Genomic DNA, 27,796 nt, shown 5'->3' on the forward strand with positions numbered 1-27,796 from the left:
GCTCATACCGTTTTAGTACCTTTGTTCTTCAAATCTTTAATTTATTTTCAGAAGTAACTTTAATTTTAATAGTCTTTGCATTTTGTGGGAAATTACCCTAGATAGGAAAGCAAGTTGATACAATGGTCTACTGCCAAAAATTGTTTCTATGCTATGTGATTTATACTATTGTGGACTCCAGCCCCAATCAGTTTCTAGATGAGACTGATACTAATTTTTTTTTTAAATTCTGCATTATCTTAAATTCTAAGGTGATAGATAGCCTTCATTTTACACATGTGAGTAATTTCGAGTCTCCAGTAGAAAATGTCAATAGAATTGGTTTCCTGCTAATTGATCGCTTGCGATTCAAAAGCCAGCAACGCCATTACTGCACTGAAGTATCAGTCTAGACTGACCTGAAGGCCCTATGTTGGGCTTGAACCCACACCCCTTACCAGTAGGCGAGAGAAACATTAACTGAACCAAACTGACACATAACTCCACTAAATACACTAACTGTTTCATATATTTGTATGCTCAATAGTCGAGAAAAACATCATTCTTCGTGGGTATTTCCAGAATGGATTCCTTCATCACAGGATTGGACTTTTCTAAGTCAAAGGTAATGTAAAATGTTTTACAATTTTGAGTATTAGTGTACCCTAATGGAGAATTTACCAACTTTGTTTGAACTATAACTACATAATGTACAAATTGTACTGAGCAATGAAATGAAGGCTGCAATTTAGATAACGTAACAAACTACTTGGGTTTTGCTATGAACCTCAGGTTTCATATGTCTTTGCAAATCACTCACTGGTCTAATTACTATCCTATGACCATTATTCTTTTCCGCCTCTACCATCATGGAATCCTTTTAGTTTGTGTATTGATAAAGCATTCAAAAGATGAAATTGATGGGTGGAGGGGCAGGGAGGAAACCCTTGTATGTCACTGTGACTCACAGGACTTTGGTTTTGATTGGATATCTTCTCAGAACAACATGTTTCCCTGTTGAAAACTGAGTTTAAGTCACAAGTGTTTATTCTAGTGTTTGAGCACTTTTGCATTAACTCATGACAGTAACTCTCTGTTGTTGAAACAGTGTGAGACAGCAATAAGCAAGGCAATAGGGTCCTGGCTGACATTGAAAAATCAGTTAAGGGCTACAGGGCTATTAGCTGTGAGGAACTAGATATGCTTGTGCTTGTCAGCCTTGAAAAGAGATGCCTTTGAGGGGATCTAATATAAAAAAACATGCTAAATAGAATGGAGAAAGTAAACCCCAAACAATTCTATTAGATGTAACAAGGCAGCAGGACAGGAGTGCACAGGTTCAATGTCATGAAGGGCAATTTTAGGTTGGGTACATGGAAGTATTTCATTACACAAAATATGCAAACAATGATGGCAAAGAATTACCAGTAAGTGTGTTAGACAACAAGATGCTGATGCTATAATGCAAAAATAATTGGGAGGGTATTCTAGAAAGACGAGATCAAATGGGCTTTCATACCTCTTTTGTGAGAACAAAAATGCATCTCAATTGACCTACTTCATTCTTGCAGTTGAATGTATTCCCCTTCCAGTATTGTGCAAAAGGGCCTAAACAGCAGAAGGATTTTCTTTCCAAATTTAGAATGTAGGGAATTGCGTGGATAAATGCAGTCTTCTTTCACACATTTTGCTAAGTGCTTGTTTATTTGTGCTGCTTTAGCTCCTGGTGAAAACATGCTACCACAGTTATTTGTGTTCAATTATTAACAGCCCTATCAATGAGCTTATTTTTCTTTCTTAAGTAGAGCTCTCTGGAAGAGATAAGCTTTTAATACCAGTGAAGCAAGATTGATAAAACACCGTTATTATCTGTACAACTCATTGCGACATTCTGTACAGATTGTATTGGATGATTTATTCAGTTCTAACCAATGCCATAAACTTAATTTTATTGTAGTGAATCACTTCAGTATTTGCCTGATGAGCCAAAGTCAGCACTTTTTACAATTAAGAGGGAGGGAATTCAAGAGGACAGCACAACTCAAAGCCTGGGGAGGTGAGTCAAGTCTTTTCTGAAGGCCTATTTGAATCTCTGAGCATGTGATCTGTGAACACATGAATATTCATGTAACTCAGATTGGAGAAAATAAAATATTGTGTATACAGTGGTGATTTCTCTTGGTTCTCTGGTTTTAATATACAACAACAACAAGATTATATTTGTATAGCGCCTTTCACGTTGGAAGGAAGTCCCAAGGTGCCGGACAGAGCATTTCAGACCCGAGCTGGGATCGGTGGGGTGGGGGGGGAGGGGGGTGGCTGATGGCACGGTCGAAGAGGAGGGTCTTGCGGCAGAACTTGAAGGAGGCTAAGGAGGGGCGAGGCGGAGTGATTGGGGGATGGAATTCCAGAGGTTGGGGGCAGAGTGGCTGAAGGCTCTCCCGCCAATGGTGGGGCGAGTGGATTGGGACATGGAGCAGGCCGGAACCAGCTGAGCAGAGGGAATGGGCGGGTTGGTAGGGGGTTAGGAGGTCGCAGAGGTAGGGTGGGGCGAGGCCATGGAGGGCTTTGTAGGTGAGGACCAGGATCTTGAACTGGATCTTCTGAAGGATAGGGAGCCAGTGGAGTCGGGCGAGAATGGGGGAGATGGGGTCACGGAGTTTGGTGCGGGAGAGGACATGGGCTGCAGAGAAGTTTGTCTTCTAACAGTCTGCCGTTTCCAATCTTGAGTTTCTGTGGTTTTGGTCGGAGAGGTCAGCCCTTTGCAAAGGTGACCATAGAGCTCCTCCTCTGTTTTCTCACCAACAGGACAGGTGGAGTCCTGTAGCTCAGTGGATAGAGCACTCGCCTTGCAAGTGAGAGACCTGGGTTTGATTCCCGGCAGGACGAAACCTTGAGCAAGTTTCCTTACTCCACACGCCTGATAATAATCCCTCAACAAAAAAAATAATAATTTGGTCACTTCAGTCCATGACTGTTTGTGGGACACTGCTGTCCGTAATTGGCTGCCGCGGTTCGCCCACAAAATATACAGTCAATTCACTTTACAGTATATTCTGTGAAGCGCTTTGAGACGTCTGGAAGACGTGAACAGCACTATATCAAATGCAACAACAACAAGATTACATTTGTACAGCGCCTTTCACGTCAGGAGGACATCTCAAGGCGCTGGACAGTGTACAGCATTTCAGACCCGAGCTGGGATCGGGGCGAGGATAAGGGAGGGGAAGGGGAGTGACCGATTGCATGGTCGAAGAGAAGGGTTTTGAGGTGGGACTTGAAGGAGGCTAAGGAGGGGGTGAGGCGGAGTGATTGGGGGATGGAGTTCCAGAGATTGGGGCAGAGTGGCTGAAGGCTCTCCCGCCAATAGTGGGGCGGGTGGGTGGGGGGACGTGGACAGGGCCGGAGCCGACTGAGCGGAGAGAACGGGCGGGTTGGTAGGGGGTTAGGAGGTCACAGTAGGGTGCGGCGAGACCATGGAGGGTTTTGTGGGTGAGGACCAGAACCTTGATCTGGATCCTCTGAAGGATAGGGAGCCGATGGAGTTGGGCGAGAGTGGGGGAGATGGGGTCACGGAGTTTGGTGCAGGAGAGCACACGGGCTGCAGTGAGATCTGGATTATCTGCAGCCTGTGGAGGGAGGAGTTGGGAAGGCCGACAAGCAGGGCGTTTGCATAGTCGAGCCTGGAGGTGATGAAGGCATGAACAAGAATTTCAGCGAAGGATTATTATTATTATAACTTCACTCAGATTTCTAGAAGTACTGATTCTTACAGTCACATCACCTTTGGACCATTACTTTCCTTCAGATCTGCTCATTTTAACCTGCACATGGAGTTCATTGTATCGGTTCCCCTCAGTGATGGGTTCTCACACATTCCTTTTCCCCTCATGACTCTTCTCCTGACTCCTAATCTCCTCGTCCCAGTCTCCCTGTCCTGGCCTTGAAACTGTTTTTTGACATGTTTCTTTGTTCTGGAAAATGTAACTTTGTCTAACTTCTTTGATAGCTCTAAATCAGTTTGTACTAGCCTTCTGACCACTATGTTCCATTTTACTACTTCAGGGGTTTCATAGGTCATTCAATCGCCCATTTTCTGCATTAAAGTTGCGGGTAGGTTACCCATAATCATATGAATCAATGCTTATAGCCATGGTGATATATAATATAATCATCCATAATTAATCATTGTTTACAAGGTGTGTATAATGGTACATGAAAGCCTGGCAAATAGATGCACAGGTACAATTTAACAGGCTAGCACATTTGTTTCTGCGCATGACTGAGGTGCAGTGTCTCACAAGAATAAATCTGGGCCATGAAAGAAAACTGCAGACAGATAGGTGGACCAGGATGTTTCTGGTACTTTGCCATAGCAGCTTTCCTTCACATGTGAACAGACACCATATTTATGTGGAACTCTGATGTTTGGTTTGGAGGCTCATAAAAGCATGATGAGAATAATAAAAGTCCTTGTATTTGATATTGCGCCTAAGGTTTTGCCCCCATTGGGAATCAAACCTGGGTACTCTCACTTGCGAGGTGAGTTCTCTAACTAATGCGATATGGGACTCCAAGATGGTTGATGGTTTCCACCTGTGTCAGACATCCAGTTGGTTCAAAAAGAACCTCTAGAGTGAGTTAAAGATCGACTTCTTAACTTTGTGGGTTGTTGCAGTCAGACTCAATTCTGTCCATACATTTATTTCAGTACATACTTATCATAAGCATAACACCCACACACTCTTTCTAACTCCATTCCTGGCTTACTGGAAGGTGCATGTGTGTGGATGTTGGATAAGGACAAGGCTTGAATGTGTTGGATCCTTAGTCGAATAAATGCAGTGACTCTTCTTTGTGAAGGCTTGGACTTGCTTGTTTTATTCTGTGGATGAGGAGAGCAGGAAATGTTTAACATTATAAGATCTATACCTTTATTGAATGTTTACACACATATATCTTTCACGTTTGCAGATTTCAATCATTACCTACTCACAATACACGCTGGGATATAAGCTTCTTTGTCGGTGGTCCTGTATGGTCTATGGAATGGTGTCCAACCCCAGAGGGCTCAGCTACCTGTCAGTATGCAGCCATTTACTGTAATAAAAGAATGGATGATCGTCATTCACTGAAGAACTTGAATGCAGGGCCCGCACTGCTACAGATATGGCAACTCGGAGACTTACAGCAGGATAGCTGGTGAGTGAGAACTTGGTAGAGATTAAAGAAGACAACGTATTAAAGATCCTGTTGAGAACTAGCACTTTAATTAGTTCACCATCAAAGTGAAAGCATACAATAATTGGGTTGGCACTATTCAATTTATAAACTCACCGCATTGGATGAAATGGAAGCTGTATATTTGAAAACTCAACAAGTTGCAGACCTCATTTGATTTCACCAACGTTCTCATTAAATTTCTCCTTAAGCCAAAGCAGGAACTAGGAGGGTGATCCTAGCTGGACAAGCAGCAGGAAGCTTGCCAGAGAGTGTGTTCTAAATAGTAAGCTGAGCGGTTTTACCCGGTTAAACTCCAGCAATACCCCAGTGCACACTCACCAATCTGCACCTAATACAGTGCACTCTACATAATTACAAGGAGTCTGGCTGGACAGATGACATAAAATTATATGGAGTAAGCAATTCCCTGAAGTTCATTAGTGGCTTCTCTGCGCCACCTCTTCATATCTCCCTGGCAGCTCCAGCTAACCCCCAAAATAATGAAAAGGTAAAGCTAATCTCAGAAAACGTATTTTATATCCAGCCCTCAGATGAATTCTGCTTTCGCCTACGGTGTTGCTACAGACCATGGTTGTATCTGGGATATGAAGTGGTGTCCCAGTGGTGCATGGGAGCTGCCAGAGACCACTAGAAAGGTAATTAACCAACTCAGTTAAAACTAATCATGTATTCTTTGTGAACCACTGGTTAGTAATTTCACCTGGGTTTAAGTTTATAACTGTTTCAGAGCGTCCAGAATTTATCAAATTCTTAAATGCAATATTTAATTTTTAAGCTTTTTCTGTTAAGTTCTTTTAAGAAGTACAGAAAAAAGCGGCTTCAACGTTAATTCAACAATTTGTCTAGTTCTGCACACTCTGAGTTACTACGGTAATTTCATTTTTAAATATTTTTTGTTTACATTGCAACATTCTTAAGCAGAGCAAGCCTGTTTTGACCAAAAGGTTAGGTATGTTTGAATATTTTTAAAAACACAGCAGGAATTAAAATTCAGTTTGCGAGTGGCAGATTGGTCACATTTTTGAGGTGGGAAGGTCTGGCTAGCATTCTGTTGAATCATCCACTAGACAGTCTTCCTCCTTGAGACGTTTTGACATAATAAGAAGCTATAAAAGTGCAAATTCTTTCTTTGCTATAAAATCTAGTATTATATCTCATACCTTTATGCATCTGTGCTATCTAAATGTAAGAGAGCAACATATATCTCTGTGTGAATGAGCTTTACAACAGGGCTGTGATTTGTATTGTAGATTTTTATTGTGGATTTTAATTACTTAATTTGCTTATGGCAGAAGAGGAAGCACTCAGGTTTTCCAGTCGACCTGTACAGTCCCGTTCAGAAGCTCTCCTTTATTTACTCAGTGTTTGTCTCATAATAATCGGTATATAGGATTCTCAGTGAGGATTCTAAAAGAAAAGTTCAAGTAGAAAAGTGTCAAGTGTCAAGTCATTGAAACCATGTCGCTTGCTGGGCCTTTTATTTTTTTCCTAACCATTATATTGTGCATAATTCATGTGATCTTTAAACATTTTCAATCTGACTGTTTGGTTTTGAAGAATGTCTAGAATCATCTAAGATTATTTCGAGATAATTGGCAAAAGAACGGGAGGGGAGCCGGGGAGAATTTTTTTTACCCAAAGAATTATTACGATCTGAAATGCACTGCCTGAAAGGGTGGTGGAAGCAGATTCAATAATCGCTTTCAAAAGGGAATTGAATAGGTACTTGAAAAAGAAAAAAAATGCAGGGCTACGGGGAAATATAGGGGAGTAGGACTAGTTGGATACCAGCTCATTCAAAGAGCCGGCACAGGCATGATGGGCCTCCTGTGCTGTAAGATTCTATGGATCTATGATCTGCTCTTATGTGTTAAATGTTAACCTGGCATTTAGCTTGGAATGTGTTACTTCACAAGTATTTTGCTCTTTTCCCCTTTACATCAATGGCAAAATACTCAAGAGGTTTTCTTAGAAATTTTTAGCAATCAGAATTATATACTTTTTTTTGAAAAATGTTTTATAATTATTAATTGAAAAGGAATATGCAATTCGTTGTGTTAAAACTGTTTTTGACGGAGAGGGATCATGCATATTTCACATTGTGCCATTTTTAAAAATGAAGTCTACATTCAAGACATCCTGGAGATTCATGGTGACCAGTATTTGGCTGGGTTTCTGCCTCCTAATTGGCTCAATGAGTGATCTTGACGCACGCAGAGAGCTTTTTTTCCACAATGCAACATAAATTGAATAATTTAGAAATATGTGAAACATTACCAAAATCCATAATTATATCTAAAACTCAATATTTTACCTATTGTTTGTGTTATTGATACGTGGAAGATTAATTGAAGTAATTGATTGCACCAGAACAAAATATTAATCATTGCACCATAGCACCTTATCATGTTGGGGGAAAGTCTCAAAACATCAAAGGATTTTACTGTAAAGTGCAGTGAGTGTTTTGTACATGAATGCAGCAGCCAATTTGCTCACTCCAATGTTCCCACTAACAGCCATGAAAGAAATGATCAATTATATTTGGGGGATTCTTGGCTAGGACAGGGAGAAACTCACATTTATTTTTAAGTAGATGATTTACCTTTTTAGAATTCTGTCCCAGTGTAAGTTTTGTTGATGGTACAATTTTGTTGATCCAGCCTAAATATTCACTTTGCTGCCTCTATCCCAGCTTTCAAAGAGCTCAAGACTCATCTTTCCAAAAGTACCTTAAGACACTTCTAAATTCCTCCCACTTCTTGTTCACTGTCAATTATTAATCCCTTTTGCAAGAGGAACAGGGTTGGTGGTATTTGCAAAAATCATCTACATGTGTGCTGATGATTGGAATTGAGGTAAAGAGCAAAACAGGCAGCTGACTTTTCTCATTCATATTTAGTTTCCACACAATGTTAACTGAAATCAGTTTGTGGTTTGGAAATACAAATGAATAGTTTCCAACAGTGCTTTATAAATTTGTGATAGTTTTCAATGTGGTGTGCTTCCCTTCTGATGAGCTTGATTTGTGAAGTTCAACATTTGGAGAGAATAGAATTAAGATAAAGCTGATGTTACACATAGCAATTTTTATACAAGAAAATCTCAAAAGTGCTTAACAATGGAGACTGAACATGAAGTGGAAGGAAATTCTAACAACAATAACAAATTACACTTGTATAGTGCCTTTGATGTTAGGAAGATGTCTCAAGGTGCTGGACAGTCAAGATTTGGACCTGAGCTGGGGACTAGAAGTGTCTGAAGGCACTTTTGAAGAGAAGAATATTAAGTAGTTCTTTGAAAACAGGGGTATAGGTAGAAAGATGGGTTCGGAAAACCGTTCCAATGGTGATTTGGGAGCAGTAAAAATAAATCTTAAGAAAAAAATATGCTTGAAGCAAAGTGGTAGGCAGTTGGATATACAGTTATGTTAATTTTCCTCTAATGCCTTTTTCTTCTGTAGAGTCCTCAGGTGGCAAGACTTGGGATCCTGGCTGTTGCATTTTCTACTGGAAAAATTGTTATCTATAGTTTGCCTCACCCAAAACCCCTAACTAAATACAAGATGTTGCAATCAAAAGGTATGTGACGTCCCTTGAGTTGAGAATTATTGATCTGTGCAATTCATGCTTTGTGCTCCATCGCATTTAATCAGAGATTTGGAGATTTATGATGATCATCATTTGATAAAGCGCCTTATTAATTCATAAAAATGTCTCAAATTACTTCATAGGATTTTACTGTAAATTGTAGTGATTGTATTTTTGAACCCACAACATTCTGACTCGAAAGCAAGACTGCTCCCAACAGAGTCAGGCCAACCCCTGAAATTTCCTAGAGTGCTAAACACCTACTAATATAGTATAAAAATGACTAAGCTAAAATGACATGACCAAAGATAAAGAAACCATACTATATTTTAAAGTGATTGATTGTGATCTATTGTCACACCCGTCTCAAGAAGTCTGAAGGTAACTATGTTGTGATTAGAGCAAGCTAACACTGCAGTAATCTCATTTGTACATTTAGATCTGTTTAACTATCCTGAGAATTGATTTACACTCTATTTTAGATATGGTGGGCATATTTAAAATAGGTTTACATTTTCCAATAAAAATTTACACTAAAATAAATCCCAAATTGTGCGTGCCCAAATAATAGTCACTATTCACTACTTACTTTACTCATAAAAACATAAGAATTTGCGAGGCGAAAGAAAACCAAGGTCCATCTAGTGCAGCTTCCATCATCCTGGCAGTCGCTTAATATATCGTTTCCCAAACTATACTGTATCCTGAGATGTTAATTTCTGGCAGAAATCTATCTAATTTGTTCTTGAAACAAATGACACTTTCTGCTTCCACCATCTCCCTAGGGAACCTATTGCATAAGTTTACTACTTGCTCACTGCAGGAGTATTTCCGTAGATTTGTTCTGAATTTACCCATTTTCAATTGCAGGCTGTGTCCTCTGGTTCTACTTTTCAATTCATGATACAACAGCTTATCATGTTCTACATTATTTAGTCCCTTCAGAATCTTAGATTGTAATCATATCGCCCCACAACCTTCTCTTCTCCAGCATGAACATGCCCAGTTTACCTAATCGCTCCTCATTTTGGTTGCCCTCCTCTGTATATTCTCAATCGCTGCAATATCCTTGTTTTTTTGCAGTGACCAGAACTGCACACAGTATTCCAAGTGCGGTCAAATACCAGTGGACACACCCAGTCCTACTCTCAGATAAGGCTGAGTATATCCATTGGTATTTCAATCCAGACCATATGGTCTCAAGTCCAGTGCTCAACCTACTCAGCTACAGAAGTATTCTATATATTCTGAAGATTAATTTGCTTTATTTATTTATACATGTTTTGGAAATTTGCAGCATAGTAGCAGCAAGCAATGAAATATACAATACAATGCAAATTTACAATTATATACTGTCTTTCACGTCATGAGGATATTGCAAGGCATGGAACAGTGCAGGTTTGCACCCAAGCTGGTGGTGAGGAGGAGGGGGGCGGTTGGTCGGTGGGCAAGGTGTTTGAAAGCACAGTCAAAGAGGAAGGTCTTGAGGCAGACTTTGAAGGTGAGGGAAGGGGTGATTTGAAGGGATTCTGGAATGAAGTTCTAGCGGGTGGGGTTGAAAGCTTGACTGCTGAGGATGGGTTCGAGAGACCGGGGCCATGAAGCAGGCTGAGCAGAGGGAGCGGCGGCGTAGGGTTTGAGGAGGTCGCAAAGGTAGGGTGGGGCAAGACCATTGGAGAGATGTAAAGGTTAGAATGAGGAGTATGAATGTGTTCCTCTGTTCAGACATGCGACATCAAATTCTTTCAAGTGATCTTATTTGGCAACATAAGGCAAAAGTAATTAATACTTATATTTATTGTAGTGCATTGTAACATCAAACTGCCAATGCTGTTGAGACTTCACTAAGTGACTTCAAAGTATAGTGACTATAGTAAAGGTGAAACCAGCAACAACAATGACATGAACAATCTATATGTGGGTGGGGGGGAGGATTCCTGGCCAGGATACCAGGAGAATTCTCTACTCTTTGGAATAACAATAACAACTTGCATTTATGTAGCACCCCTCACACAGGGAAGCGTTTCAAAGTGCTTGGCAGTGGCAGAGCATGACTCCGAGGGGGGAGGTGACGGTCGTAGGCACGGTCGAAGAGGAAGGTCTTCTGGCACAATCTGAAAATGAGGAAGGCGGGGGCAAGGCAGAGTGCTAGAGGAAGAGCGTTCCATAGTTTTGGAAATAGTGCCATGTGATTGCTAACATCCTCCTGGAACCTCAACATAATGTCTGTTACAGTGGACCCTGCTGTCAATTGGTTAATGGGGATCCATAAAATTTCAGTCAGCACTTTAATGGGGCGGGATCGCTGTTCAGCACTTCCACGTTCACTGCACTTGTGAGAAGAAAGACGACTAGCTCCATCCGCACTTCAAAATGCTAGCTGGCAAATGGGATGACAAAATGGCTGACTTCCTGGTCGCTGTATAAGGAAAAAATGTCTGCAGTGACCTAATGACCCAGACGTTGGCCATTTTGACGTTCTGTAACCCGGCCAGCATTTTGAAGGCCTGAAGGAGCCAGTATGCACATTTTTGGGGTAAAGAAATGTCAGAGTTCGCACCCCAATCATACTATAAGATGAATTGCATTACAATGGGATTTTACCGTATTCTATCCAGGATTCCCTTGGTATTGCACGGACTAGATTACAATCTTGAACGTATGTGACCTAGAGATAGGAATGCAACCAACTCAGCTAAACTGGTATAGTGTCAATTGGTGCTGTGAAACCATGTCCACCAGGGGGCATCAAATGATAGCTGTTGACCTAGTTAAAGTGATAAAACTAAAGTACAAGTTCAGGAGGTTGAATGAATTGCACAGGTGATCAAAGCCATTTGCCTGAGCATAACTTGTAATACACTTGTACATTTTGAATTGCTGATTTCTTAATACAGTTGTTAAATGGTTCTGCTGCTCTAATTGTATTTGGAGTTTTTCCTCATAATATACAAGCAAGTGTTGTAAAATGAGCAATTTCTGTAGGAAGTGCAGTAATAAAAAAAACAGGTTACATACAGTTCTCTCCATATCTTCCTATTTCTCATCTTTCTGTTGCCATTTGTGGTAAGGGTTGATCCAAAATTTTCTTTGTTTGAAATGATTTATTTGTACCATTTTGTGCAAAAAGAGAATCTTAACTGTTTGTAAGCTGTTTGGACTGCCTATATATTCATCACTGTGGTGCAAGCTTTATTATACAATTCGTACCTTCCCCTCCACAGTCTTTGTCCTTCACTGAGAGCAGTGGTAGTTGAAAGTTATCTAAAAACACATTCATGAGTTTAATATATGTTTCTTCTTCAGTCGTGCCATTTATTGCTCATACATACGTACTTACTAGTTTCGAACAGTTTACCCATGTTTTATAGCAGTGATGCAACCCTATAACATTTTAATTTCAAAAAATTCAGATGCATTCTTTTCTCAATTCATCAAAAAAGATATTTGTACTAATTAGGTTAATGAAGCAAATTGTACCATTAGAGATTCTATGTGATGATGCAATGTCTCAGATATGTTTGTTGATACTGCATTTTGAGCAACAACAATAACTTGCATTTATATAGCACCCTTCACGCAGGATAGCATCTTGGAGTGCTGTACAATGGTGAGGTTGGACACTGAGCAAGGTGGAGGGAAGTAACAAAGGCGCAAGCACAAAAGCCAAATCTTTGAGACATCTGTCCTTGTTACAAATTATTTTGCTGCGCAGCATTTGTCTTCTACACATGCTGTGAACACAGCATCCAACCAAAACTAGGAAGTCCGGATACAGTTGAGCATTCCTGCTACTCCAACACTCCCTTTGTTCTTCAGCCAAATAGCACCAAACTTCTCTGAATATTGAATCAAGTCATGTTGAAAATCGAGTGCAGACCATTAGTTAGGGATACAATATGATCTACAAAGCAAAGTCACAAGAAAATTACATCTTATACGAAAACCTCTACATCATTCCATCTTCTTCAGTGAATTGAAGATCATTGTATATCTTGCCATGAATCTTGAAAGTGATTCTATTTGGCTTATTCATTTGATGCTTCACACCACTGGAGTGGACATGATTTGATCTGCAGGTCCATTATTAGATTTTCTTTGTTCTGAAAGGAAGACTTTACATTAATTGCTAAGTTAATAATTGTTTTGTTGTCTTTATATTGAGAAATCAAAACACAACAATTGCCCTTTTAAACAATGAGTGTTACGATCTTGTGTTGGGAAGATTTATATGATCTGATCATCATTTTCTGCTTGCCTCATGGAGGCCCCAAACAATGTATAATGTTCATGTATAAACAGTTGAATATTTGCCTGAACCATGTTAATCTTGGTTTCTGTACCCCCAACTATATGTTCTGCAAAATTCCTCTGCCAGAGGAGTCTTTAGATGTTTCTTTTAATTTACCTTGTTTCACCTTTCAGAGTTGTGCTCTGACAGCTGTTTATCTTCACTGACCAGCATTCTGATGCATCATGTCCAATCTGTCTCCTTGCTAAACCTGCAGGCACGACAGATGTGGAGTCCCATAATGTAAATATATGTAAATAAAAATCAGAAAGATACTTTATGTACTGTATAAATAATACATATAAAAATATGACGAGGAACAGACCAGCATTCTGGAAAACTAATAATTATATTTTTTCTTTCTATAGCATTTTTATATCCTTCAGAACAAAAATCAATTTAAATGCTACATTCCACAGAATACAAGTAAAACAACAACAACTTGCACTTATAAAGCGCCTTCCACGCAGGGTAGCGTCTCAGAGAGCTTAACAGTGGCGGAGCCTGACTCCGAGCCGGGGGGAGGGGGAGGCCGTAAGCAAGGTCGAACAGGAACGTTTTCAGGCAGGACTTGAAAGAAGGGAGAGAGGGGGCAAAGCAGAGGGATTGAGGGAAAATTAAAAACTAATGAGATTCTCAAGTAAGGGAAAACGTATTGACAAAGGAAGAACAAGAATGTTTTTTTTGTAAAAATATACAAAAAAAAGTTTGAAACCTTTCAAATCTGTAGTTCAGTCAAATAAAAACGGACTTCTTCAGTCCTCCAAATGGTGAACTTTTCCTTTAAATTCAGTAGCCTAGGTAGGCAGTTCTTCTATCTTTCAAATATTAGATAGTGTAGTCAAGGCTGGACTATGGGAACTCTCTCCTCGCCGGCCTTCCCGCCACCTCCCTCCACAAGCTGCAGGTCATTCAGAACTCTGCAGCTCGTGTACTGTCCCGCACCAGGCTTCGGGACCACATCACTCCCACCCTCGCTCGCCTCCACTGGCTCCCCATCCCCCAGAGGATTGATTTCAAGATCCTCATCCTCACCTACAAGGCCATTCACGGCCTTGCTCCCTCCTACCTCTCCAACCTACTATCCCCCTACCTACCTGCCCGTACCCTCCGTTCCTCTGGCTCTGGTCTGCTCCACGTCCCCCGCCCCAACCGCCCTACCATCGGTGGTCGGGCCTTCAGCCTCTCAGCCCCCAGGCTCTGGAACTCTATCCCCCAGTGCCTTTGCCTTGCTTCCTCCCTTTCCTCCTTCAAGGCCGGTCTCAAAACCTTTCTCTTTGACCGTGCCTTCAGCTCCCCTCTCGACTCTCTTCCCCCTCCTCGCTCCCTCCCTTCCCTCCCCTCACCCTGACCATTTCCCCCCTCCTTGCTCCCTCCCCTCCCTCCCCTCACCCTGACCATTTCCCCCCTGCTCGGGTCATGACCCAACTGTGCAGCGCCTTGGGACGTCCTCCTGACGTGAAAGGCGCTTTATAAATGGAATCTTGTTGTTGTTGTTGTTGTTGGGCACATCTCCAGACTGCTGAGATTGTACAGTCAATGCAGGCCTCCAGCACAGCGTTGAAGACACAGTGGTTTTGTCCTGATTGATGCCACTGTTCCAAATAGACTAGATGTGACCTGGAACACTCCAGAACGGCTACAAGCTGAGCCCTGCATCTGGAAGGTGATGCGAAACATAGTAGCAGTGAAACAGTTAATTGAGTGTGTATGTGGGTGGGGGGATTCAGTTCAGATTCTGTGAAGTTATTTGCAATACTTTGCCCTTTCTCCCCTGTTAACAACAACAAATCTCATTTATTAGCACCTTTCATGTCGGGAGTACATCCCAAGACCCTGGCCAGTCAAGCGTTTTAACCCAAACTGCAGGCTGGAGCCAAGAGGGATAGAGGGCAAAGGGTGGGGGGTGGTGGTGAGAAGACTGAAGGCGCGGTCGAAGAGAAAAGTCTTGAGACAGGCCTTGAAGGGGGCAAAGCAGAGGGGCTTCGGAATAGAGTTTCAGAGGGTGGGTGCAGAAAGACTAAACATCCGATCTCCAATGGTGGAGGTGGCAAATAAAATTGTGTTGTATGCACTTGACAGCTTTGAATATACTGATAATAGTCTGAGAATTTGATTATCATCAGAACTTATTCCTTCCCTTTCTTCATTTTTTATTCAGTTGGGTCTCATTCTACAAGGCAAGCCATTGGTCCATTTTCCCAAGTCAACATTTCCTTTTGTTTTTCTCATTTTGGTTAGTCTTATCTTCAGCAACAGCTTCTCTCATCTATGTTATCAGCACTCTCAACTAGAGCCACTCATTGCAGTCTGCATACCAAACAGATCTAACACATTCTAACAGATACAGTACAAAGCAAAATAAAGAGATTCTCATCACTCACCACATGGATCATTAATGAACCAATTTGTTCTCTGCCAAGAAAAAAATGGAGAATTTGATCAAATCTGATTTGAGGCTTCTGTTGGATTGCGCAAGTGGAACTATTCTGTGTAGATCTAGGGAGGGAGACCAATTTTGTCACACGTCTGTCTCTTGTCAACCAGTACATAGTGATCACAGAAGCCATGCAAACATCTGGATTATATAAGCAAGCCCTGCCTTGATTCTTGAAGGGGAATCATTAATGTGAGAAAAAAAGCACAACTATTTAGATTTTAAAACGCAAATTGAAAGCAACTGTTACTTTACTATTTTTATTCCAGTAGTTTTATTAACCTAATTTTCAACATAACCTATAATCACCACATCCTAGAACCATTTGTAGAACAAAGGCTTCTTTTAACAGTCTTGATAATTCACGATGTACTGCACATGTTGCCACAGTGTCAGTGGTACACTGCCACAAGAGGAAATCAAGATGTAGCTGGAGTCTGCTTATTAACAATGACAACGTGCAGACATGGAAGGAAAAATTAAACTTTGAAAACAAAATTTTCAGAGACTTCATTTTGGCTTCATTGAGATGAAAGAACAGTGTATGGAGAGTGGAGCACTTTACCCATTAACCCACAGGTTTGGGTGCAGCTCAGAGCTTTATCTTGACTAAGAATGTATTGTGTTCATCATTGTGATGGGTTTAATTTCCCAAAACACCAATTTTTCTATCTTCTGCAAAATATTGCTCAGTTAGTACTGAATTATAATTGGTGCTGTGGATCATTTGCACTTGGAACTTGGTTCCAAGGTTTACATTGAAACTTTAAACATCATCAGCAAATTCCCACATCAGGACTTCTGAACTTTCAGTCTAGGCTGACACCATAATGCAGTGCTGGGGGTGTGCTGCATTGTTGGAGCTATCTTCCTTTGGATGAGATGTTAAACAAGAGTTCCCATTGGCATGTTCGGGTGGATGTTAAATATCCCATGACACTATTTCAAATGAGAAGGGAGGCTATCCTCCCGCTGGGGGGTTGGGGAGATAAACAGGGTCAGAATATCCCGCCCCAGTCAGTCCAGTTCCTGAGCCAGGGTGGTCCGCAATACTCCTGATGACAGCATAGCCAGCCTGGCTCATCGGCAGGACTTGGAAGGGCAGACCAGTCACTGGGTACATGGAGTCATCCCACTCAGCTCCTGTTAACCCTATAAGCCAAAGCCCTAATGGGTAAGGCGGTCCTAGCTGGACAAGCAGTGGGAAAGCTTGCCAGTCAGTGCTCTCAAAAGCAAGGCATGCGGTTTTAGCTGGTTAGGCTTCAACGGACTCTCTGGGGTCCTAAAGCCTTGGCTCTTTGCCAACTTGTGCCTAATACTCTCTGGAATTAGGTAAACAGGATTCATCCATCCAGGTAGAGAGTACGCTTTCCATTCCAATAAATATCTCTGGAATTTCCATGTATAGGTGGGATGCAGGCAGCTGTTTTCTTTAGATACTCTTAAACGTGTCATACACCTGGCTGACCAAAAAATAAAGAAGGAATTTTGTCTTGGTGTCCTGGCCACCAGTATTCCAAAAATAGTCATTTACTACATGGATGTTTGTGGGACATTACTGTGTGCATATTGGCTCCCGTGTGTGCCTACAAGGTACACAGTTGCTCACTCCACTTTACAGTAAATCCTGTGAAGCACTTTGAGCTCTCCTCCACATGTGAAAGGCACTATACCAAATGCAAGGATTATTAAAGCAGTTACACTATTATCCAGCTGAGCTGGATTTGATTCAAGGTCTTGAAGTGGAGTTTGGTCCTTTTGTAACGCATTTCATTTCTCCCTCTTTTAACTGTTCTTTAACTTTTTTGTTCATTCACACAAGTTGAAATCTGCGAGAGTGGGAGGGCAATGCATCAAATAAATTTCCTTTTAAAACTACCTAATTCAGCATTGAATTTGGGGAGGTCGGGCATAACGTTCAACATTCTGTGCTATTTCTGAGCACTGATATGCTTCACGAATGAGCAAGAGTGGATAACAGCAGCATAGATCATGTTGTGCTGCTTTGTTCTTAATGCAAGAAAAAATTAACTAAAAATTAAGTTTAAAGTTATTTTTTGACCTAAGCAACTTTTAGTTTATTGACGTTTGATTCACAAATCCTTTTTTAGAGTAAGTATTTCTTGGAGTATTATTTTGAAGAGAAAATTGAAATACAGTATTCTTTCAGTGGATGGTGCAGGACCAGGTAAGATTCTGCCTTAAAAAGAGGCATCTCACCGAGGACTTTTTAGATAATTGGTCACTCAATCTACGACTGTTTATGGGCCGCTGCTGTGCATAATTGGCTGCCATGTTTCGCCCACAAAATATATAGTCCATTCACTTTACAGTATATTATGTGCAGCGCTTTGAGACATCTCGAAGACATGATAAGGTGCTATATCAAATGCAAGGATTATTATTATATTACTTAACAGGTTAGAGAAAGCAAATACACCAAAGCATCAGAATAAAAGGGCAGGTTCAGGGAGAAATGTAAAAAAATTGTTTTTTACCCAGAGGGTTACAAGTGGATATTGTAATAGTGGATTATTAGAAGGGATAGTTGGGGCCAAGACACTGGACTAACTTCAACTACTGCTTGAATTTGTAGAGATTTGTATATACAGTTAATGATTAAACTAAAAGAAGATTAAATAAAATGGACCATACTTCAAAAAGGGTGTTCTTCTTACAACCTTTTTTGTGACCTTAAAGGTGACTGGTGACTGCTTGAATTTGAGTAACACATCTACCACAAAAATGAGTAAAATACTATATTTTTTCAAACCCATTTTATTTGTGGATTGTATGCAAAAGCTAGTTGTCCTAAAATGGTGTTGGGTTTCTACCTTATCCTTTTTAATAACTCTGGTGTGATCTTATTACATTTACTTTTACTTCCCCATAACTTACCCTCAGAATCAGTGTCATTGCTATTTGCAGATGAGTTGTGTCTGGAAAGATAAGAGCTGCCTGAGAGAATCTTACAAGGTTAATTAATGTTAAGAATCTTTTATCATCAACTTGGCAGGCAATTTTCTCTTGAGGTTTACAGTGCAATTGTAATTGCAAAATTCAGGCCATCCTTAAAACCATATTGTCTGCAATAGGAATACTTTTGAGATTTATTCACTACCCTTTGCTAGTGGCTTTATCTGAAGAACATTAATAAATGTAAATCTTCATGCTTGGGAGTGTTTACCTTTTGCTGCTGGGAACTGTTGATGCCTAGATAATTGATTTTTATGTATGCAATACGATTTGCTCATTTAATTGACTTCCCAGTGTTGGTGAGCATTTAGGCTGTTAAAAAGAAGCACCTTTGGTGGCTATCATAACATTTGTAATCTCTTTATCAGGTTTAAGATCAGAAGAAAACTTAAAGTCTTCATTCATTCTTTTTATACAAATCTCATAATCTCAAATAGTTCTGGGGTGAATACTAATCTGCAAGTAACAACCCACAAAGGCATTAAATCAAAACTGTGTATATTTATTGTAAGTATGTATGTAAACTCAAGTGATAAATTAGCATGAGGTTTTACGATAAGCAAGTTGGGAAAGGCTACACTGAGGATCACCAAAAAGTTATCGTGTACATGGCAGTACAGTAAAACTCAAATAACATTCGGGACCATAATATTTAATATGACATACGCAAAGTATGAATTGCAGGCAAATTTCCATAGGTCATATAAAATCTGATTCAATCAATAATCTACACTGTGCATGTATACTTCAATGCAGCTGCTAAATGCACATGCATCGATGGGTCAGAACTTAATTTCCCACAGTTCAATGCAGCTGGTAAGTGCAGTAGCGTTGTTATCAGTTAGGAAATTATTTGCTTTATAAAATGTGACTGATGCAAAGAAATCTTAAGCGTTTTTTGTTAGGAAACTGAATGCACGAACAACTTCGGGTGCATGTATGACTTAGGTGAATAGAAGATTTATAAGGATAAGACTACAAGTTTTACTGTGTAAAAAGTCTTATATTGATGCAAGACACGTTCATTGTATCTTTGGTAAAAATGTGAATGAAGATATTTAATAATAATCCTTGCATTGATATTATAGTGCCTTATCACATCATTGAGATATCTCAAAGCACTTCACAGGATATACTGTAAAGTAGTATAATAATGATCATGACCAAGCGTGTTTTGTGGGTGAACACTACAGCCAAATAGCACACAACAATGTCCTACAAACAGCCATAGAGTGAGTGACCAATTTTATTTGGGGGATTGTTGGTCAGGATACTAAGAGAAATTATTTTCTCTTTTCAAATAGTGCCTTGGGATCTTTAATGTCTGCCTGGATAGGCAGATGAGAGCTTGGTTTAACATCTCATCTGAAGGGTGGCACCTCCAGTATTGTATTGCAGTGTCAGCCTAGTCTATATGGGTTCTAATTTCTCATTTTTCTAAAGATAACACCTTTATCTTTTTCACACATATGAAAAAGTACGTATTTTCTTTAAGGAACTTTATTAGAACTTTCATTCTTAGAACTGGAAAATGAATATTTCATGAACTCTTTGTGTGCATTTTCAAGAAATAAAACACAGGATAACAGGAAGAGGTTATTCAGGCCATCAAGCCTGTTCCACTCATGCAGGGATCTGCAACCAGTTTAGCGTCAATCACAGTCGACTTCTTGGAGTGTCAAGACGTAGCCTGACAAACATCTACAGCAGATGTTCCAATAGCTACTGAGCTGCGATACCCATGGCACAGCCATAAATGAAGACAAATTCAATACCTGACCATTTCCCACTCAGCTGCCACACACATTTATAAGCAGTAGAGAATGCTGGAGATGAACTGGGAGCAGGAGCCCTGGGTAGTTCTTACCTTTAATCGTAAAAAAACAGGGTCAATTTAGGATTTGGACCCACAAACTCCTGGGAATGCAAGCTGTACCTCTAGCCACACCACCATTGGGGTGCCCTCTCTGCTGATTCTTAATTCTTCGTTCAGTGAATCAGCTAGTATTGCCACAACCCATTTTCCTTCTAAATATTATGGGTAAAGACTGCTACTGTGACCCTATAATTCCTTTGTAAAGTCCATTTTCAAGACATTAGTTAGCTACATGTGAATGTACAGGAATTTTTTTGTGGTCCATCTGCAAACAGTGCAGATATACCAGGGAATGATAGTCAAAATACATTACTTAAATGAGAACAAAAAAAAATCATGTATCGACTTCAAGAATTTATATTTCTCCCTGGGGTTATGAGTGCTGTAAACTGTGCAGTGAGCTGTTCATAATTACATTACCAGCCATTCATGCAATTCTGTGTGAACTATAGACACTATTAACTTGCAGAGAACATATTAGAAAAGGCTTTAGGTACTGTCCCTTTAGATGGTAGAGCTGAATGGAAATTAGAGTCTTAATGGTTCAGACTGCAGCTCAGATGAGCCAATGACTCCAGGTTAAGTAAACCCAAGGGCAGATAAAGTTGGTGGGGGGGTGTGCGGGGGAGAGAACAAGTTTCATGTTGTGGAGTTTTGCAACTTTTATGCTTTGAATTTTTGATTCAAGAAATCAAAGTTTCAGCTTTACAATTTCCTTTAAAATTCATCGTATGAAACTTTATTCAAGATCGTTTTGGAGGTAAATAGTGTGGTGCTTTATTGAGCTCTGGCATCAATTGTATTTGTGTTGGTATTTTGGTGCTTATCAACATGACTGTATCTGTATTGGGGAACAAACAATTGGCACCAAGTGTTAGCATCAATCATTGACCTCTATTTTTGCTAATTTTTCCACCACATTTTCTTCAATTCTCTCCCCCTTTCCCCTTGTGAATGGATCTTTGACACCTTTTGCTTCAAATTGGGGTATGTTATCACCGATGCAAATCTCCCTTGGTACCTCACTTGGTACCTCACCTACATTTGAGTTTTGAAGATAGGTCAGCTGAGCAGCATAACATGTACAATACTGTTATTTATGGTTATTTTTTAGCTTACAAAATATTCTCTCTTTGAATCTGTTTTAAATTTTTTCTAGGTTCATCTGATCAAGAACCAATCATATGCAAGGTAAACTAATTAATAGAAGTAGTTACGGTAGTGTCTGTTATAACTCCATGGTTGTGTGTGTGAGGAGGGAGGGTGGGGGTTGTCATAATATCTCAACCCCTTTTATAAAGGGGCTGTGATAACAGGTTTCATTGCACATGTGTTTAGCTAGCCCACATGCTTCCCGAGCCCCAGCCTAAATACTGGGTCATGAGGTTGCTCCTGGCGTCGTTTTCTGGGTGTTGTTCATCTCAAAATGCTTCACAGGATTTACTGTAGAGTGCAGTGGCTGTATATTTTGTAGGCAAAAGCAGCAACTAATTTGCGTACAGCAATGTTCCCACAATCAACCATGAAGCGAATGACCAATTTATCTGGAGGATTGATGGCCAAGACACCAGGAGAACTCCTTTCTCTTTTCGAATAGTGCCATGGAATACTTTAACATTCACCTGAACAGGAAGAAAGGGCTGCAATGTAACATCTTATCCAAAGTTTACAACGTCCAGCAATGCAGCACTCTCTCAGCTTTGTATTGGAGTGCCAGCCTTGACTATGGGTCTCATAAAGTCCTAACTTAAGACTTGAAACTACAACTTTCCAACTCAGAGGCACACATGCTGCCAATTGAGCCAGGCTGAGATGGGCCAGTTGAAATAGCAAACAGTGACACAATAATAATGGCCTCCTAGTCTGACATAGACTTCTATGGTTTTATTTCTCCAGGTCCAATGTAATGCCATTCTAGAGATTGGATCAGTTCATTTTGGTGCAACTTCACAATGTGGCCAGTGTTTTTGCCTTGACTGGATGCCCTCCAAAGAACATCTCCATGTGGCTGCAGGTTTTTATGATGGTATGTATTGTGTTCAAAGTAATCATATCCCCATTCTACTACCAGCCCTTACCAAAATTATAATAATAATAATCCTTGCACTTGATATAGCGCTTTTCACGTCTTCTAGATGTCTCAAAGCGCTTCACAGAATATGCTGTAAAGTGAATTGACCATATATTTATGGGCGAAACGCAGCAGCCAATTGCGCACAGCAGTGTCCCACAAACAGTCGTGGATTGAAAATGACCAACTTATTGTTTTTTGTTTTTGGACGGTTTATTATTAGGATGTGCGATCGAGTACGTGTTTCTATCTGTGTGCATATGTGTGTGTGCGTTTGTTTATGTGTCTTTGTGCGTGTGTCTATCAGGCAGTTTTGTACAATAAACAGGGAGAAGTTATTTCTCCTAGTCTGAGTTGTTAATTAGAAAAATGATCTTGAAGCCTTGGTTCTTGACAACCTGCGCCCAGTACTCTGCATTAGGTAAACGTTTCCAGGGAGAGAATGTATATTCCATTCCAAACACTGGAATTTCCATGTGTAGGTTGCAAGGTTTAAAAGATTGCTGGCAGAGGGGGCGCAGTGGGAAAGGAGGCTTTCGATTTCTGGAGCTTTCCATTTGCATATATCTTTAAAATGCGAGAATCTTGCGTTTTTTTTTAAATATTCTGCTGTGAGTGCTCTTATAAACTAGCATTTTCATATAATGGAACAGATCAGAGTCAAACACGCAGAGTAGAAATAATTTCCTCCAGTAGAATACCTCAGGGCTATGCTATGAATGCATCTTGGATTGAAGCTATCTTAAGAACATGACTGGAATTATACTTCCAGTGTACAATATAGTTGTCAAATAATTAGATGAGACTAGTGTTAAAAGTACTGAAATAAAGCTAGGATAATGGTAGCTGGCTGTACGTTTCAGGGGGGTTGGCTGAGCAGTTAGTTGCATCTCAAACCTCTCCTCAGAGCAGAGGAGGAAGCATTTCTTCACACCGACGATTGTGAAGATGTGGAATGCTTTACCCTAGAAAGCTGTAGAGGCGTAATCAACAGGAATGTTTAAATAAGAGAAAGATAGATCCTGGATAGTCGTGATATTAAGGGGTACGATGAAAGGGCAGAGCAATGGAATTAAAAATCTGCCAAAATCTAGTAAAGGTGGACCAGGCTAGATGGGCTGAATATCCTCCACCTGTTCCCATTTTCTTTTTTTTTAAAAAGCAAAGTTTAAGCACACAATAAATGTCAATAGAATTATGACTTCCCTTGTCATGTCTTAAATTCACTCAGTCAGCGCCTGAAATATTACAGCAGCTAATGTTTGAATTTCAAATATATTCCTTCCCGTTGCCTGGTGGATGATGTCACATGGCATGATCTAGATAAAAGAGTAATGGCAATCAAAGTGCTGTGGGATTTGAGGCTGTACGGAGTTGGATAATTGATACTGGAACAATAACATTAAAACATTAGAAAATATTGCTTACAAATTAAATACAATTTTGATTACACAGTTACTTTATTGTCCAATTCCCACTATGAATTTGAAAGCAAAAATTAACACCCAAAAGCATTTCTAACTTAATTTTAGTGGGGCTACAAAACTAACCTCGTCTTAAATTTATCATCGAGCTAAACTTTTTTTTTGCTTTGTTGCTTCGAGACACTACCCCGCATGAAGGGTGCTGTATAAATCCAAGATGATGTTGTTACTTTGTTTAAAAGAAATATACATCTCTGTAAGTCTATTCTCGTAATGTAGATCTCCAAAGTTGGGGAATCATCCTTGTTGCTGTTTCCCTCTATTCTTTATAATGTATTAATGTCCTTTTTCAAGGTACACTCTTGAGAATTACACAACCACTAACAAGCATAATTCGAATACTTCTCCTATTCTAAAGGAGCATCAGCCTGATCCTGAACAGAGGGATTGTTTGATGATGCCTGTATAAATCAAATCCTATTATTATGACGTTTTACTATTTTTGAGATTGCAATCTATAAGCAAGTTAGATCTTCCAAATCGCTTCATTTTCTGAACACTTTTTTTTAGTATTGTATCAATCCTGAAGCACTGTGAGAATTAAATTCAACAGAAATAAGTAAAATATTTATTTAAAAAACTGTAAAGTATATTTTAGCTAAACAGTAGGTAACAATCTTTCGATTTGAGAAAACATCTATAACGTAAAAATGTCTTGGAAGTGTTTACAGCAGTTACTGTTAATTGTAGTGACTGTGCATTTTATAGGCAAACACCATTGTGTCCCAACAATTTCCCACAAAGCAATGAAGTGAATAACCTAGTTATCTGGAGGAATGTTGGCCAGGAGACAGAGAAACTCCTTCTCTTTAGTGTCCACTCAAGCAGGCAGATGGGACTTGGTTTAACCTCTCATACAAAGGACGGGACCTGACTATGACCTGACTCTGACTATGCAGGGTTCTCCTGAACTGTGAGCTCAAAGTTCCCTATATGGGGCTTGAACCCTCAACCTCTGGCCCAAACTTTAAAACGAACAGCCATCAGAAGAAAATAAAGTAGCAGCAGAGTGGTTCTGAGAGAAGAGGGGTACAGCAGCCCTAAGGAAAGATTAGGAAAGAGAAGAGCAAAGTGGAGAGCATAGAAAGGAGTAAGACGAGAGGCTGAAAGGGGTGAGAGAGACTTCTGGGATTGATGACAGCAAGTATAAATTCTGGATGACCAATCACACCTCAGAATTCTATCTTTTTTTCCTGCAATCCTAGAAACACATTAACTAATTATTATGAATTATTTGGATGATAGGATACCATAAAATGCAGCACAAAAAGCACATATGTGGCTAATTGTTTACTCTATTTACTCCATTTTAAATGTGTTTCCTTGTTCACTTCACCCTATCAATAATCACCCTTTCCGGCCATGTGGGAACGCAGACATCCTACTTGTAGGGCTCTGTGTCAACAGAAAGTGTGTGATACAATTTCATTCCCAGATTGACTCCAAAAAAAATGGTCACTCAATTCCCGACTGTTTGTGGGACATTGCGGTGTGCAATTGGCTGCTGTGTTTCTCCCACAAAATACAGTCAATCCACTTTACAATATATTCTGTGCAGCGCTTGGCGACGCCTCAACTCAAGGATTATTATTATTGTGTACTTTCCCTCCCTTAATTTGGTTAAAATGCTGCCCTCTCTTTCCAACATGACAGAATGGGAAGTTTATTTTGTGAGATATTAGAATTGGCAAGCCAGACTAACGGAATTCATGATTGCCACCGTGAAGTGCCACCTGTACCATGCATTGTTTATAATGTAAAAATCTAAATGTGAAAAACAATTGAAGGAATTTTTTTTTATTTAAATCAGGTACGGTTGGACTCTGGAATCTGACTACAAAGTCGTTACTATTACGAGTTCGCCAAGCAGACAGAACTTTGAAGATTTACCCTTTCCACTCCTTTGTTGCACATGACCATGCTGTTAAAGCCATTGCCTGGAGCAAATGCCACAGGTAGAGTAGAATATACTATATATAAACCTGTGAAATGCCAATTTGAATAGCATTTGAAATATTAGAAAGTACAGAGAACAATTTTCATTGTACCAATTCCCTCCATTTAACCTTCATCTCCCCAGGTCGCAGATATAGGCTACAGCAGCAGAGCAGGTCATTCTTGGTCATTGGAACTTGGTTATTGGCTAATTCTATTCTGAGTAAAAATTGCAAGGAGGTGTATGGCTTTGCACTTTCTCCTCCACAGTGCTATTTTATCAAAGACATACAGAAACTTCATACAATTTTATCGCCCAACAAATTTTGTATAGGCCCACATAGAACAAGGTTTCTTACAACCTTTCTTTCTTTCTCCTGCAGACCATGTACAATTTATCCTGCCGTGACTGCCAGTATGCCAGTATGAGCAGCTGAGGATATGTTGTAGAGGTGGTGATAGATATAGACTGAAATAAGAACATGAGAAAGCAAATTCAAGATAATGACATTGGTCAATCTTCCTAACCTAGCTGGTGCACAGACAACCTACTTCTAGGATTTTGCCAATCACTCTTATATAGGAATATAGAAGAACAGGAGGAGGTCGTTCAGCCCATTAACCCGTTCCAACACTTGGCAGATCTTTTAAAGTTATGTCATCCAGTTGTATGTTTACAGTCTCTTTAAGCCAAAAAACAAATTATTGCTACATTATCTATGCTACTGAACATTTCAAAGTCTTGAATCATGTTCTCTTTAGTCTTTTTCAACTAACCTAATGTAAGTTCACCTCTGTGAGCTTTTTCTCCTAGTCTAGAGCCTAGTCTTCTGACTCTTCTCTGAATCCTGCAACCTGGGATTTAATAGCTTTGTTAAAATTTCCTTCACATTGGCATCTAATGTTTTAATCTTATGTTTCCATCAGTATTGTGGTTACATCCTGGATTAGGTTTCCTTAAAGTTTGCATACCTCTGTAGTGCCATCCATTTAAGTCTGCCTGAAAATCTCTCTTTAGTAGTGCCTTGTAATAGACTTCAGTTATGAGGGTGTACTCTAGTGTGTTTTTAAATATAGTTTCTCCAAATGGACCCAACTAAAAGTGAGGAAAAGAGATAGTTGCAGATTGTTTGACAATATTTATAGAACAACCAGCAGGTGGCCTGCAGGAGAGGTATTTAGAGTGAACCCATTTGATCACATTTAGTCTCCATATGTTGTGTCACATGTATAAACAGCTTTAAGTAGAATCAACACACACTGAACTAAATACAGCAACATCTGCAAGAAACAATAATAACACTTTTTTTTTTTACCCCCTATTAGCACTTAGCACTGCTGACGTGTGTGTTCTCACTAACACGGCTGCAGTTTAGAGTGTCTTACTTCTACAAATGGAAAACTGATTTTGGGTTTCTGCTTCTCATTTCTAAACTCGATATTAACAATGTAGGTGGAGGAGGAAACTCTTTTCAGGCAGCCCTCGTCTACTTGGTGTTACATCAGCATCTTGGGACATCTTCCTAACATGAAAGATGCTCTATAAATGCAGTTTATTGTTGTACGTCACAGTATTCCATCTTTGCTGCTGATGCCTGCGAATGAATTGTATAAATGTTCCAAAAGCTGCTTTCGATAGGAGTTTAAAAGCATCAGCTTTGCAGTCTGTTAAATACAAGTATTTTTTTCTAGTTTTCTTCCATTTTGCTGTCCTTTCCTTAACTGTAGCTTCACAGCCTCCAACCACCCTGTACCTCCCTTAAGAGGGAGGCAATTCTGCATGTGTGAGTGTGGGTATCCAGTGTCAACAGCTTTGTTGACAATGGAGAGTGTCAGCAGCTTCATCAGATATGCACATTCTACAAGCATAACAATTAGAATAATGTCTCTCCCCCACCCCCCTACCCGTCTTTGTA

At 39.9% G+C, this 27,796-nt stretch overlaps 1 protein-coding gene across 1 annotated transcript in view; it reads left to right on the plus strand.

Moving 5' to 3' along the window:
• gtf3c2 (general transcription factor IIIC, polypeptide 2, beta) overlaps positions 1-27,796 on the plus strand; it is a 52,911-nt gene that overhangs the window by 10,043 nt on the left and 15,072 nt on the right. Inside the window, exons 5-12 of the mRNA XM_007904481.2 lie at positions 527-604; positions 1,937-2,035; positions 4,954-5,181; positions 5,747-5,858; positions 8,684-8,801; positions 21,550-21,581; positions 22,287-22,416; positions 25,756-25,900. Coding sequence (XP_007902672.2) covers positions 527-604; positions 1,937-2,035; positions 4,954-5,181; positions 5,747-5,858; positions 8,684-8,801; positions 21,550-21,581; positions 22,287-22,416; positions 25,756-25,900 — 942 coding nt within the window. The remainder of the gene's footprint in view (positions 1-526; positions 605-1,936; positions 2,036-4,953; positions 5,182-5,746; positions 5,859-8,683; positions 8,802-21,549; positions 21,582-22,286; positions 22,417-25,755; positions 25,901-27,796) is intronic.

Source organism: Callorhinchus milii, unplaced genomic scaffold, assembly GCF_018977255.1.
Source record: "Callorhinchus milii isolate IMCB2004 unplaced genomic scaffold, IMCB_Cmil_1.0 Scaffold3, whole genome shotgun sequence".
In the NCBI taxonomy this organism is placed as follows: domain Eukaryota; kingdom Metazoa; phylum Chordata; class Chondrichthyes; order Chimaeriformes; family Callorhinchidae; genus Callorhinchus; species Callorhinchus milii.